At 41.5% G+C, this 13938-nt stretch overlaps 2 protein-coding genes across 6 annotated transcripts; both read left to right on the top strand.

Moving 5' to 3' along the window:
- Positions 1–798: 798 nt before the first annotated feature.
- On the top strand, positions 799–7349 carry LOC115729552 (nuclear transport factor 2). Of its 5 annotated transcripts, none has more exons than XM_030660173.2 (9): positions 801–1089; positions 1201–1335; positions 2338–2647; positions 3111–3364; positions 4137–4323; positions 4919–5040; positions 5144–5209; positions 5855–5936; positions 6015–6156. In XM_030660173.2, exons 1-9 carry the CDS (start codon positions 1051–1053, stop codon positions 6035–6037), a joined length of 1218 nt encoding a protein of 405 aa, XP_030516033.1. In that variant the 5' UTR covers positions 801–1050; the 3' UTR covers positions 6038–6156. The 5 variants fall into 5 exon arrangements, with proteins under 5 accessions (XP_030516034.1, XP_030516033.1, XP_030516031.1 ...); XM_030660170.2 differs by lacking the exon at positions 6015–6156 and adding an exon at positions 6881–7349 and having other exon boundaries at positions 812–1089; XM_030660174.2 differs by lacking the exon at positions 5144–5209 and having other exon boundaries at positions 799–1089.
- Positions 7350–9569: 2220 nt separating this feature from the next.
- Positions 9570–12934, top strand: LOC115729550. Its single transcript, XM_030660163.2, is given in 3 exon segments — positions 9570–9950; positions 11039–11691; positions 11693–12934. Coding segments are annotated over 3 exon segments (1701 nt in total). The 5' UTR covers positions 9570–9847; the 3' UTR covers positions 12638–12934.
- The last annotated feature ends 1004 nt before the right edge of the window (positions 12935–13938 follow it).

The following is a 13938-nucleotide window of genomic DNA, read 5'->3' as shown; positions in this document are numbered from 1 at the left end:
CTGTCCCGAAGCGACCGAATGAAATAGTTCCCCAGGAAGGAAATGCGGTAGCTTTCGCCGGATTAGTCTCGGCTTCCTCAAATGTAAAACTTGGAGCGTAGCACAGGATATGTCTTGTGTGCTCAAAAGAAAGCACGGTGCTTAAAAATTAGGGTTTCGGGAATAGTCTCGACCCCCGTCTCTCTTCACTATGACTTTCGAGCAAAATAGGAACGTTTCCCAAAGCATTCAAAATCATTGGTTTCTTTTGTACAAAAGGGAATGATTGGAGATCTAATCATGGAAGATCAGATCTTCGGCCCAACGAAAGGTCGGGGACAATCAGGGCAAAAAAGGGCGTTGCCCTACGGCCACGGAATTCCCCAACTGGGGCTGATGTCTGTGGGCTTTTTCAGACCCAATTTTCTCCAAAGAGGACGAGGTGGGGTTGTGCAAAATCTAACTCCCCGCAAGATTGTCTTATCCAATTACGGCAAAACAAGGTCAGCACATGCCAGAGATTGACTGACCCTCTCCCCCTCCCAAATAAAAAAGAAATGAAAAAAAAGAAATGCCTGCCCAATTTTGTCTGCCTTTTCCGAAGTTAAATGGTAAAAGGTCCGGATTGATTCTTCCTAATTTCGGATATTTTATGTTTTTGATAAAATTAGATTTTGTGTTAGAGAGAGACCGAAAATGATGAGCCCAGAGACCTCTCTCCAGTCCAGCCGCCTCCTCCTCTCCTCCTCCTCCTCCTCCCTTTTTAAATTATCGTTTCCATATTTCATTTGGTTATTTTGCACGCCCAACGCTTTCTTTTTGAGCTGTACTCTCTCTCTCTCTCTCTCTCCCCTCTTCCGCACCTATCAACCCTAACTCTCTCTCTGCCTCTGAGATTTTTAGGGTTTTTGCCTCCGTGCTGTCGGTACACCGGCTCGATCTGGTCTCTGCTTGGGGGCTTTGAGCCATTTTCTCCTCCCTCCTCCCTTTTCTTCTCTCTCTTTTATTCTTCTTTGTTTGATGCTTCTGCTGGGGGCTGGCGAGGACTGAGATTCAGTGAGCGGCTCGGCAATGGCGACTTCCTACCCCGCCCCTGTCACTGCGATGCAGGTGATTCGCTACCACTCAAGACGCTCTCTGTGATTCGACCTTGGCGGCTGGGTTCCGTGGTTGATGCTTATCGGGGCTCTCTTCCCCTTTTTTTTTTTTTTGGGTGCGCAGGTTGGTTCCTACTTCGTTGGCCAGTACTATCAGATTCTGAAAGAGCGGCCGGAGCTGGCGCATCAGTTCTACACGGAGACGAGCTCCATGGTTCGGGTCGATGGCGATAGCAGCGAGTCCGGTTCGACCATGCTGGTGAGTGGTCGTTTGCTTTTGTGGGGTAGTGGATGCGCTGGAGTGATGTGCTCTAAAGCTCGTTATTCGTTAGCGGTCCTTTCGTTCTATAACAGTCGTAGGAGCTCTTTTCTGCTGATTGCAGTAGCTTTTGGCCAGTGATGTTTCCCCCCCCCCCCCCCCCCCCCCCCCCCAAACCCACAAACACCACCCACCACAACCCCACACACACACATCTATATATAGGCCTTGTGCGAGCGAGTCCTGAATTTGCTGTTGCTGAGTGGTCCGCATTGGAGGTCTGTGTGAGGGGGTGCTTTTATCTTTTCTCCCGAGCAGAGTGTGATTCCTTTTGTCGGAGATCTGTAAATGTCCGCTGTAGATTAGAACATTCAGGTACTTAGGTGGCGCTTCCTGTTCAAAAAATAGTAAAAAATCTTAGTGACTGAGAAATGGTTTCCAACGGTTCCTTCTCTCTGTTAAGTTGTGTGGGGATGACATTCTATTCTTCATCAGAATGTTTCTGCAGTCGTATATTTGGTAAGTGGAGTAATCCCACTTAGGGGAACGGAAGAATGCAGCTATCCACTTTCAAAATAATCAATAAGATGTAGTCATACATAGAACCCCCAGAGGCTTGCACATATATTATACTACACAAGAAGTTAGAGCACAAAACCTCTATCCTGAAAAGTGATGTGAAGTTCTTGACAGAGTTTTTGTAGTGAGAAACATTACCTGTGTTTAAATTCTTTGTTCTCAAAGGCGGCAATGGCTGCTGGTTGTTTTGAAGCCTAACACTACCCATGATATACATGACCATTTTTTTTTTTCAGATAATTTTTGGCTGTGACAGGGTTTCTGTCAGTTGCTGTATCGGCAGTAGTGGCTGAACCTTGAAAATCAACTGTCTTTCCCTTTTTCTTCATTCAATTTATGTTGAGTTTTTGTTATTTTAAATTTGAGCCTAATGGTATTGATTTAGTTGAATTTGTTAAATTATCTTCTCCCTTTTTTGTGTAGCAAATCCATTCTCTTCTCACGTCGCTGAACCTAGCTACAATCGAGGTCAAGACAATAAACTCTCTCGAATCTTGGAATGGAGGTATCGTGGTGATGGTCTCTGGTCTGGTTAAAACTAAGGACTCTATCGTCCGGAGAAAGTTCGTGCAAACCTTCTTTCTTGCACCTCAAGATAAGGGTTTCTTCGTCCTCAATGATATCTTCCAATTCTTCGAAGATGCAACAGTACCTCAACACTCTGCACCCATGGTATCAGAAAGCAGAATTGACGTGCAGTTAAATGCATCAAGCCCTGTCATGGATCCACCAGGTAAATACGAGTAATATGTTGGGACATACTACATTCTATTTTGAAAGTGTCGCGACTGCCAGACTGCCACTGCCTTGGAGTTGCAGTGTCATTGAGAGGGTCTCCTTGAAACCGTTGATGTCTCTGCTTGCTGTCATGGAATATTTGCTCTTTATCTTACCCAAAATGTCGATTTTGTGTGCCTTTGTATTATCAACACGGGCAATGGTTTTGTTCCTGTCAAATTTAAATTAATAAAGTAGCTCTACTTCAGAAGAGGTATAACAACACGGAAAAGGATAAAGATCGGAAAGTCTTTTTGTAACAAGTTAGTGATTCCTTAAAAATAATTGTCCCATATTTAACAAAAAGTCTGCCACAATCGTGTGGGGTTGGTTAAACATGAAGAACTCCTGTGCCTTCGCTTTTACATAGGTTTAATTTCTCTTCTCTTGTTTCTGCAATCTAACATGGTTGTTGGCAGTTCACAACTATGTTTTGGAGGAAGAGCCAAGGGAATACGTGAACTCAGGAAATATAGAAGATAATCTGGACGACGAATTCAATCTGCAAGAACAACAGCACTATGATGAAGTTGAAGCTGAAACTGCGTTGGAAAATGCCTATGCAGAGGACAATTCTACTTCTTTTCATACTTTGGATGCTGTTCCTCTTGCTCCAGATGCTGGTCTGGATGAACCTGCAGAAGAACCTCAAAGGAAAACCTACGCTTCTATTGTATGAATCTGCTCTGTTGTTGCAGCTTATATTTGCTTGTTCTGTTATCCTGCTTTTATTTCTACAATTTGTTTGATGCCCATTTGTTCTTGTGCATTACATGTGTGGTACATGTTAATTAGACATGTAAGTTTGAATCTAGTCATGTCTGATCTGCATGAAATGGTGACTAGATGCAATTTGGCAGACGATTGTGGTTGTGCTTATCTCTACGGGCTTATAGTTGATTGACTTGGCTATTAAGTTAAATACTTGTCAGAAGATAGACTAGCGTCTCTGACCCATTTTATTATCAGCTTTAATTTTTCTGAAGAGTTCAGATGTGGAGTTTGAATCAAGTATATCATCTGCACAAATGAAAGGATATTTTTCTATGGTTGTAAATAATTAAATTGCTTGGTATCTGAAATTTCAGTTGGTAATAAAATATTCTGCAGATCATGTTCAGTTGATGGTGAATGGTTAACACCCTTGTATATGTGAGACATTTTGGGATCACCAATTGGGAGCAGAGTGCTAATTATGTAATTGTTTATGACTTGTGCTTTAGATTGGTTGGTTTTATGTTCAGGGCACGGGGAAAAGAAACTTGTTGAATACATGATGCAAGAACAAATTAGGGGCTAAGGATGTAGCCCAATATTTAGGTTTTTTTTTTTTTTTTCCATGATGTAATCTTTTGCAATTTTTTTTTTTTTTGATAAATGAAGTCTTTTTCTTTTGTTTTTGCTTGATGTGGTCTTAATTGTTCTATATGCTTTATGCTTGCTAGTTACGAGCTTCAAGGGCACAGTCTGCATCAGCAGGCACTGCACAGCCATCTTGTGGCAGAACTCCTCCCAACATGTCGGATTGGGAATATAATCCACAGCCCACAGCTCAGCCACCAAAACAGGTGTCTTATGTTGAGCCTGTATCAGTTGTTGAGGCAGCAGATGATGGTTTTGGTGAAGATGAAGGTTGTATTCTGTAAATTTGTCTTCTTGTTGCTGAATCATGTCATTGAATTGTGATTTCCTATTTCGTTCTGGGCTGTTCGCTGTTGGTGTTGCCATTATGTTTCTACAAGGGATTAGTTAAAGTTTACTGGGTTTTGGTGAATTGTGACATGTGTGCCACGGGATAATTATGTCTGTGTTGTTTTGCTTTACTGTGTTAAAAATATTACATTTAATCCATTAAATGAGTCATTATACTTTTCTTTTAAGGTGTCTGCATTGTAATGAACTCTATTTTTTTATGATTGCATTTTCATTTTAATCATTTTCATATGAGAAATGTATACTGCTGTCCTACTTTATTGTGAAGGGTGTATTAGATATTTAAAAACAATTATGTGGAGATTGGGCAATTCATCGATTCTTACAGAATATGCAAAAAACAGATGTAACTTGTGATTTGGAATGTTGATTTTCTACTTTACATCTGATGGTTTACTTAGATAAGTTAGCTGGGAGGTCCTGAATGTTTATCTACATAGACTATTATTGTGCATTATCACTGGAGTCTTGTAGAAAGGCCCATTTTGAAATTGGACTTTATCATTTCTGGCAGGTCTTTCGAAATCTGTCTATGTGAGGAATTTGCCCCCAACTGTTATGAATGCAGACATTGAGGAGGTTTTCAGGAACTTTGGCGCCATCCGGCCAGATGGTGTTGCTATCAAGATACGGAAGGTTCTGTCCCACTTAGCATTGACCTTTTTCTTTTGCTATGAGCCACTTGACATGGACTTGATATGTGATGTTGGAGGGGGCTAAATTTGGAATGAACATGCAGGAAATTGGTGTTTGTTATGCTTTTGTTGAGTTCGAAGACCTTTTTGGTGTCCAGAATGCATTAAAGGTAGCTCATCAATTACACATTGCATTTGCTTTACAGCTTTTTATGTTTATTTAGTAGTTATTTGCATGACATAGATGTGTTATTATGGATCCATTTTTTGAGCTGTCATCCTTGTGTCCTTAATATCTATCCACACATTGAATATCATCTGTTAAAAGACATGCTTGATTCATATTGTGGACGCGTTTCCCAAAAGCTTAAGCTGTTGGGAAAGCTGGTTTGTTCGCATGGTATCCGTTACTTCGGGTCAAGGGTTTAAATTATCTCATCTTTTATTGTGATTATGTCTGTGACTCTTGTCTGTCTTCTGGCAGTTGTCAACATGTCTGTTAGATGCCAAAGGTCTGGCTCTGGCTTACATGTGTGTAGTCTTTAATGAATATGCTTGATAGGCATGATTGAGTCGTTTACCAGAATCTTAAAATTTTGGGAATAATGGCTAACTTTATAATCCCAGACTATTGTGATGCATGCAAGTGTTGTAGGAATATATTGATTAAAATTTACTCAGTGAATTAGAGGGGACTATGTGCATGCATGCTCTGTATCTTATAATTGATTTGGTTACTTGCATAATTTACTTCAGGAAGTAGATATGCGTGGAAAATAACATGGTTATAGTTTTGTTTTGTTTTTAAATTGTAGGCTTCTCCTGTTATGGTGGCCGGAAAGCCAGTCTACGTTGAAGAGAGAAGAGCAAACACCACGGGTGGTGCTCGAGGAGGAAGTATGTGGCCTTATTATTATTTTTTTCTTTTAACTTCTTGCATTTTATAACTAGCTGCTTTTTTTCCCCCTTCCGTAGTGGAAGTGTTCAATGATGAGTAGGGATGATCTGTTTCGGATCTAGTCCAGTTCCACCCTTGAACCGGGAACCGGACCGGATGGTCTTGGGATCGGACCGGGCGGTCTAATGGTACCGGTGGATTTATTAATAAGGGTGAGCAACACGGATTTTAATTATAATATATTAATTGAAATTAGGTTTAACATTTAAGAAATAAGAAATAAAAAAATAATCTGTGGACTATTAGGTTAACTTAAAAAATGATAAAAAAATAATCGGTCCGGTCTGGGGTATTGGGAACCTAACCAAAAGTCATTGGTTTTAATTTTATGGAATTGGAATACGGACCAAACTGGCCGGTTCAATTTGATCCGGGCAGTTCCTGGTTCGATCAATCTGTCTGCTCACCCTTAATGTTGATATGGTTAACTTTTCAAAAAGTGTGCAAGATTGGAAGCAGTAGCTGTGCCTAGTGCTTAGCTTCATGGCTTTTGGTGTATTTGGGTGTTTAATGTAAATGAGGACTGTATGGACAGAGAGCTGGCTTTTGCAGCATCTTCACCATCTATGTACAGGCTTTGTCTCTCGGACTATATTGAGGGGGGTTGGGGGGTTGGAGGAGAAGGGAGGGAGAGAGACTAGATTTTATGGGTTATATGGATAATTTCCTTCCCTTTTGGAAAAATAAAAATAGAGAGATTGGGGATGTCGCGATTAAGCCGTAAAAGTGAAGTTTGGGGTTTGAGTGACATTTCTCTTCAAGTTCTTGTAAATTGTGGGACAGCTAAAATCTTTTGATTATGCTTCATGAGCATCTTTTGGGGACAATGAAGATTATATTATGCTTATGAATCATTGTTAACTACTTTATTTGACAATGCCAGGACGAGGAAGAGGCAGGGGCGGATACCAAGCAGAGGGCCTAAGGGGACGCCTGGGTGGTCTGAGTTTGGGCAGGGGAAGCAACCTGGATAATGACTACAGCCGTCCAAGAGGCAATGGTTCTTACTTCCGTGGTTCACAATGAGTACTCGTTCGATCTTTTTGAACCGTTATAGCTGTGGCCAAAGGCTCGTTAGGTTGCTATGGTGATTCCATGTATGATGGTTTCCTGAAGTCGTGGTCTGTGCTTCTTGAGGTGTGTTTCTTCCCTTTTGGCATGATTAGATTGTTAAGACCTTTTTCCTTCTGGCCCTTGCGGGGGGAGCTTAGATGAGCCTTTCCCCTTGAATGGTTTTTGTGATGCAATTCAAGTGGGAGTTTTGGGCCCTATTGAGCCTTTACACTGTGAGGGGTGTAACAAGATCCTGGAGTTATGGTCAACATGAAGCCCTTATAGGGTTTTTCTTGTTTTGTTCCCTCTACGTATGCTCCCCTCATCTGCTCACCTTCATCGCCGTGGCTGGTCGTTTATTTTGGATGGATTTGCTGTTGGTACCTTTTATCATGGGGAACAAGAGTTTCTCAATTCTTGAGGGGTGTATGTGAAAGACTTACTGTGCTGTTTTTTGTTATTGAGGGAGACTGTTAGGCCAGTTGATTTGATCTCATCACCAAATCCAGAAGCTGGTGGAATTCCTATCTTGGCCATAAGTAGCGAGCTTTTCGCTTGTCTAGCACCGCTATCAGTCTTTCAACTTCTTTGGTGATACCTTTCCAACAGATCCCTTGGGAGCTCCGTTCGGGATTTGCTTTTCATCTGATTAAAGCCGAGGGATTATTTTTTGCACAAAAATTTCAAATGTAGGAGGGTACAAGTGGTTGAGAGTAGATTTCTTTCGTTGCCAAAAATACAAGTTGGGGTTTCTATTCACGGTTCTAACATCTGGAATTGTTTTTTTTTTTTTGGAGCAATTAATCTTCGCGCGGATATATTTGTGTCGGGTTCGAATTTGTACCTTTTACTTTAGACTTGGTCAACAGTGGTCCATTGACTTTAATTTCCGGTCAAAATTGGCACTCAATGTCATTTTCGCGACCTTCGTATTCCAAAATAAATCGGTCTGAAAAAGTAATTCTCGAGATAGGTGTTAACATGATTATTTTTCGAACTAGACTTCTCATTGGGGCATTATGTTTGGAGATTCCCAAACTAGACTCTACTTATTCCGTCTTTCCCTTTTTGTTTTCGTAAGTAGGACGTGAAGATATTCAAAGTGTAGACGAGTTTTCTGAAACATAAGACCAACAGTTTTCCGGTTTTTGATTCTTAATTTCATTGTAATAACGACAGCCCATAGTACACTTGATTTTTAGATTTAAATTTTATCCTGAAGGATTACATTTGTTGAGTAGTAAAATCTCAATAAATTAGTGGTTAGAGTGCAATATCGTTTTCAAATTTGGAAGAATAAAGGCTCCGGAAAAGGTTAAAAATTGTAACCGTTATTTTAGGAGAGAGGTAAATGTGAGTAGGATGCGAGCAACCTTTGGGCATGATGTGGCGATGAGAAATCCAGTTTGGGGAATACTTTTTGGAGAAATTGATTTTGCAACTTGCTTTTTTTTTAGCATGATCTATTTTGGAAAAGCAGTTTCATTGACCGTATTGACCATATTGCCGAGGGAGCCGCTAGCATAACCGTTCACTGCTCATTGAGCAGTGTGAGCGTTATGCAAGCATTTTCCTATTGCTAACATGTATGCTGATTGAACAACGCTTCCCATTCATATATAAATCCTCGAAAAGCCACTAATTCCTAAAAACAAGGTAAACACTCAATACCTTTGTTTCTGTATCAATATCCACGTCATCAATATTAATAAGCTATTCCTGTCTTTTTTTTTTTTGGTCAAAAAATTAGGAACGTTTAAAAGGTATAAAAATCCCTGCTCAAGTATACTAATGTTCAAGATGGAAGCCCCACTCACCCTATTGCCCATCCACTTTGGAGGACAAGTTAATCGTGCACAGTCAAAACACCCTTTCAAAAGATTCATGTACTTAATTCTTGGATTTGCCTGTCCATGTTTCGGAAGATTCATTATTTTACCGCTCTTATATTATACAAATTTTGCCTCTCATAAGAAATTTCAAATCGATGACTTAATGGTTCATTTACCCATATGGATATTCTCGACCGTGTAGTTAGCATCTTGTCCAATATCTACTTCAAATGCAGATGCGTCAACGCAAGTGGTTTGGGAATTTTCCTAAGGCGGAAATTATTTTGTGGTAAATGTATCGTGGAATATCGATTTGAAAAACCTTTCCCAAACAATAATATCTTACATAGTTACAAAAATGATAAACAAAATTCATTTTTTATCGTTCACGAAAAATATTTCGATATAAATTGTTATTGATAATAAAAATATTTTTTATTGATTACTTTTTTTAAGAAAATTATTTTTTTAAAAAATATATTTTTAAAAATATTTATTTTTTACGAAATAAACAGAATCTTAATGCAATGTGTCGTGTGGAACCAGTTCACCATTGCGTACCGACATCTGTATATTTTCACTGCCCTTTATTTGGGCATCATTGGACCGACATCGGAGCTGAAGATCCACAGTGGCTTAGCTGTAATTTTACTCAACATCGAGGGTATAATAGTAATCATAGGAGGGAATCGAATCCTTCCGGCATTTTCCTTTTGAACTTTTTTTCCCAGGGTCAAAACCGACTTTCCCTTTCTCTACCATGTCGACGAAAGACGATGGCGCTGCTGCAACAACGAGGGGCCCCCGCCAAGAATGCTGCACAGCTTCGCCGACTACGATGGCCCGCGTTACCCTTTAAGCGCATCTTTTGTTCTTCTTTTTCTCCTCTCCTACTTTTCTCCGGCGGAGATCGAGACGGGGAGACCCGTTCTTGATCCGATGCGCTGTCCGAAAGAGAGGAAGGGATGTTCGGATGCAAGTGCCTGTCTTGGAACGGGATCGCCGGTCGTTCCCATCCTCAGCCCGAGCCATTCTCTCTGCCTGCTCCGATCCCCCAATGGCCGCCGGGTTGGTCGCAAGTCTTTTTGCTCTGTTTGGTCGGGTGTTGAAACTCCGACGCGTTCTTTTGTCTTGAGATGTGGATGGAGATGGATGAATGATCGCCTCGTTTTCCGTTCGGTCTTTTGCTCGTACATGGTTGCATTGTTGGTTCTTTTTTTGGGGGGTTCCTTGGTCGGGTCATGGCGAAGCTCCGGTGGCCTCTTAGCTTTTTGCTGGATTTGGTTGGCGGGCGGTCATTTTTGCTGGTTGCTATTCGCTAATGTAACGAAAAGGTCCGACGGGAGCCGGAAGTGATCCTTGGGCAAGAGGCCCAGATAATGAGCGGCTCCCGACAGGCCTATAGAATCCTGAAGAAGTCATGAATGAATCGAATTGCGCATGAAACAGGGGAAACTAGGACGTATTGCCCCCATTTAGCATTAAAACTCAAATGTTAAATATTTTTAGGAGCCAAACCTTGAGTGAGTTAATGGTGTCACTGTTAAGATGTAACATTGCATTGTTGGAGGCGAAATGTGGAGTCACTGCAGAATTATTTTGGACATGTTGTCCATTCCAGAAAGTGAAAAACTTCCTCGAACTTCTAGATTATGGGGTTTGATGGCTTTTTATGGTCCTTATCGAAACAAGAGCAAGCAAATGTCAAGAGTTCCTGGGTAAATGTAAGACCATCGCGAGACTGCCTGTCAAATGTCAATGCCAACATGCTTGTGTGTATAGCTAGAATCTGCAGATTCTTCGCTTTCCCTGCCCATTGCTATATTCCACACGTGATTTAATTTCCGAGAACCTAAATGTATGTTCTTTCCCAAATCCTGTTTATTAATTTGCTTCCTTGTTTGCTGGTTAGTTATTGCCATGCTGTATGAAGAAGGCCGCTAGTTTCTGGTTTAGCTATTTTGATGATCTTATCGTGCTCGAGAAGTTGGTTCTCTGATGATGCTAAAGGTGGTGCGTCGCTCTCTGCGTATCAATCACTGCAGAATATTGTTGCATTGTTATCGCATGTCTTATAACATTCTAGCTTATTGACAAAAGAGCTCAACCATTACTTGTTTCCTTTTCTTCTCTCCATGTTTTGCTTATGATCCCAGGGCAAGGATTTGCCAGTGGAAGGATAAATCTTGGGGAAATTGAAGTCTGTAAAGTCAACAGGTTTGAATATATCTGGGGTTGGAATCTGTCAAGGGATGAGAGAAAAGGTGTCAGTTTCTATAGGCCTGCGGCAATACCTGATGGATTTTTTTGTCTGGGGCACTATTGCCAATCAAATGATCGACCTTTGCGAGGTTTTGTACTGGTGGCAAGGGAAGTTATTTCTTCTGGTATAGAACCTCCTGATCAATGCACATCTGATAAATCACCGGCTCTGGAGGAGCCAGTTGACTACACGCTTGTTTGGAGTTCAGATGACGGTGGTGAAGATGGGGTCGAAGGTTGTTTTTTCTGGCTACCTCAGGCGCCTGAGGGGTACAAGCCTATGGGACTTTTGGTCACTAACCAGCCAGCTAAGCCTGCATTGGAGGAAGTCAGAGTTGTTCGGTCTGACTTGACCGATACATGCGAAAATCATCACGTGATTCTCAGCTTGATTTCAAAATATCCACAACTACCATTTACAGTATGTAGCACTAGACCGACTCATAGGGGAATGCTGGGTAAAGGTGTCTCAGTTGGGACTTTTTTCTGCAGTAGCTTCTGGATTTCTGGCGATGAACAATGTGTTTCATGCCTAAAGAACTGCAACCCTGTCGCTGAATGCGATGCCGAACCTTGATCAGGTGCACGCAGTCATTAATCACTATGGGCCAACTGTGTTCTTTCACCCAGATGAGGTGTTCCTGCCATCTTCTGTTTCATGGTTCTTTGAAAATGGATCGCAATTATACAGTAAAGGAAATCCTGTAGGGGAGCCCATAGACATTAGTGGTTCAAACTTACCAAGCGGTGGGAAGAACGATGGGGAGTATTGGATTGATTTGCCTAGCGATGGGCGGAAAGATAGCATCAAGAATGGGAACTTGGATTCGGCTAAACTGTATGTTCATGTGAAGCCAGCTTTGGGCAGTACATTTACGGACATTGTGATGTGGATCTTTTGCCCCTTCAATGGGCCAGCCACTCTCAAAGTTGGCATGAGTATTCCTCTGAGCATTGGACAGCATGTAGGCGACTGGGAACATTTTACTCTCCGGATAAGCAACTTCACTGGAGAGCTGTGGAGCATCTACTTCTCACAGCACAGCGGGGGCCAGTGGGTGGATGCATGCGATTTGGAGTTCATAGATGGAAACAAAGTGGCAGTTTACTCATCGAAAAGTGGGCATGCTAGCTACCCTCATCCCGGAACCTACATTCAGGGATCGAAAAAGCTTGGAATCGGGATAAGGAACGATGCAGCTCGGAGTGATTTTAAAGTGGACTCAAGCACCAGCTATGAGTTGGTTGCTGCCGAATATCTAGGAGATGGCGTCGTCGGTGAGCCTTTCTGGTTGCAATATATGAGAAAATGGGGTCCAACCATCACCTACGATTCAAGAACCAAGCTAGACAAGACAATCAAATCTTTGCCGGTTATGCTGGGACACTCGGTGGCATACATTTTCGACAAGCTTCCAGCCGAGCTTTCTGGCGAAGATGGCCCAACAGGGCCAAAGGAAAAGAACAACTGGGTCAGCGACGAAAGAGGCTAGATGTTGGAATCTGCAACCCCCCCCCCTATATGCAATTTTTTTCTCAACTGATGCTGTTTGGGTAGTAAGCATCCTGAAGGCCAAGCAACATTTTCAGTGTAAACTAGCTTGGAGAACTGTTGATTTCACTTGGTTGCATACAGATGGAGTCGTTTTAGATTATCAAAGTGAGTTAGGAGTTTCAGAATTCTTTGCATCGTCTGGATGGTGCTGTCCAGAGCAGATCATTGATGGAACTTTACGCATATTTATAAGTTAAAAGGTCAAAAAAATGAAGAAAAGAGAGAGAATGTAGAGAGACTCAAAAGAGAGGTGAAACATGAGATCCGTATTTTGCACTCAAATTTACTTATGTTAGCCATTGTAATGAGTTCTCTCGTACTGTTGCCACTTTCTTAGCACAACGTCATTGTAGGAATATTCTTGTGACTAAGCAATTTTCGCTTAATTAACGAGTGTTCCCTTCGTCACTTAAATCAGACAAAATTTTCTCTTTTACAATCGCTGTACGACCCGTATGAATATACACCAATGTACAGATGAGGTCATGATTTTCCCAGTCACACTTCTTTTTTTTTGGTCAAATCCCAGTCACGCTTTCAAGAGCACTGTTTGCTCCAAAGTTCTTCAGCTAAAAAGCCCTGAAAGTAGTCCCGCAATCTCCCGACACCCGGACCTGGCCTAAATACAGACTCATCACCCCTCACAGAGCATGGATCGGCCCCACTGTTCGGCCAAGAAGCTCCTTGTCAATCCTATCTAAGACAGGATCATCCCTTTCATTGTTCCGGGCAATGGTTGCATTGCTTTTGTCAATCCTGTCTAAAACCGTCACCTTGTAATGCTATTTTTTGTAATGCAATGTTGGGATGAGATTAAACAAGCTGTACCATATACGTGATTACAAATATGTGTTCACGGGTTTTAATGCTATTGGGGGTTGGACCGTTGAATAGACAATGCAAATGTGTGTGTACGAGCTGGATTGACTACCTAGTGCTTCAATGTTTTTTGAAAATCAAATGGGTTGTGGTATGGCAGATCTTAATATGTAATATGAAGAACGTTTCTCTGATGTGGATGTCCGAGCAAGTGAAAAGCTCTATCTCCTGCCAGTTTTACTTGGGTCACTTGGTAATAACTAATAAGTTGAACGTTGCTACTACTACTTAAGATACTTTTCCCTGAACATGGAAATAACCTGCTTCTATTATTCTTCTGCTTTGCAGCCTACATCTAAAACAAGTGGCCTAACTTCCAATGAGGTCCAGTCGGAGCTAAAGTTGCTATTGTGGTCATTT

Source organism: Rhodamnia argentea, chromosome 7 (genome assembly GCF_020921035.1).
Source record: "Rhodamnia argentea isolate NSW1041297 chromosome 7, ASM2092103v1, whole genome shotgun sequence".
Lineage (NCBI taxonomy): Eukaryota > Viridiplantae > Streptophyta > Magnoliopsida > Myrtales > Myrtaceae > Rhodamnia > Rhodamnia argentea.
Note: the sequence above shows the minus strand (reverse complement) of the source record. Positions and strands in the feature narration are given on the sequence as shown.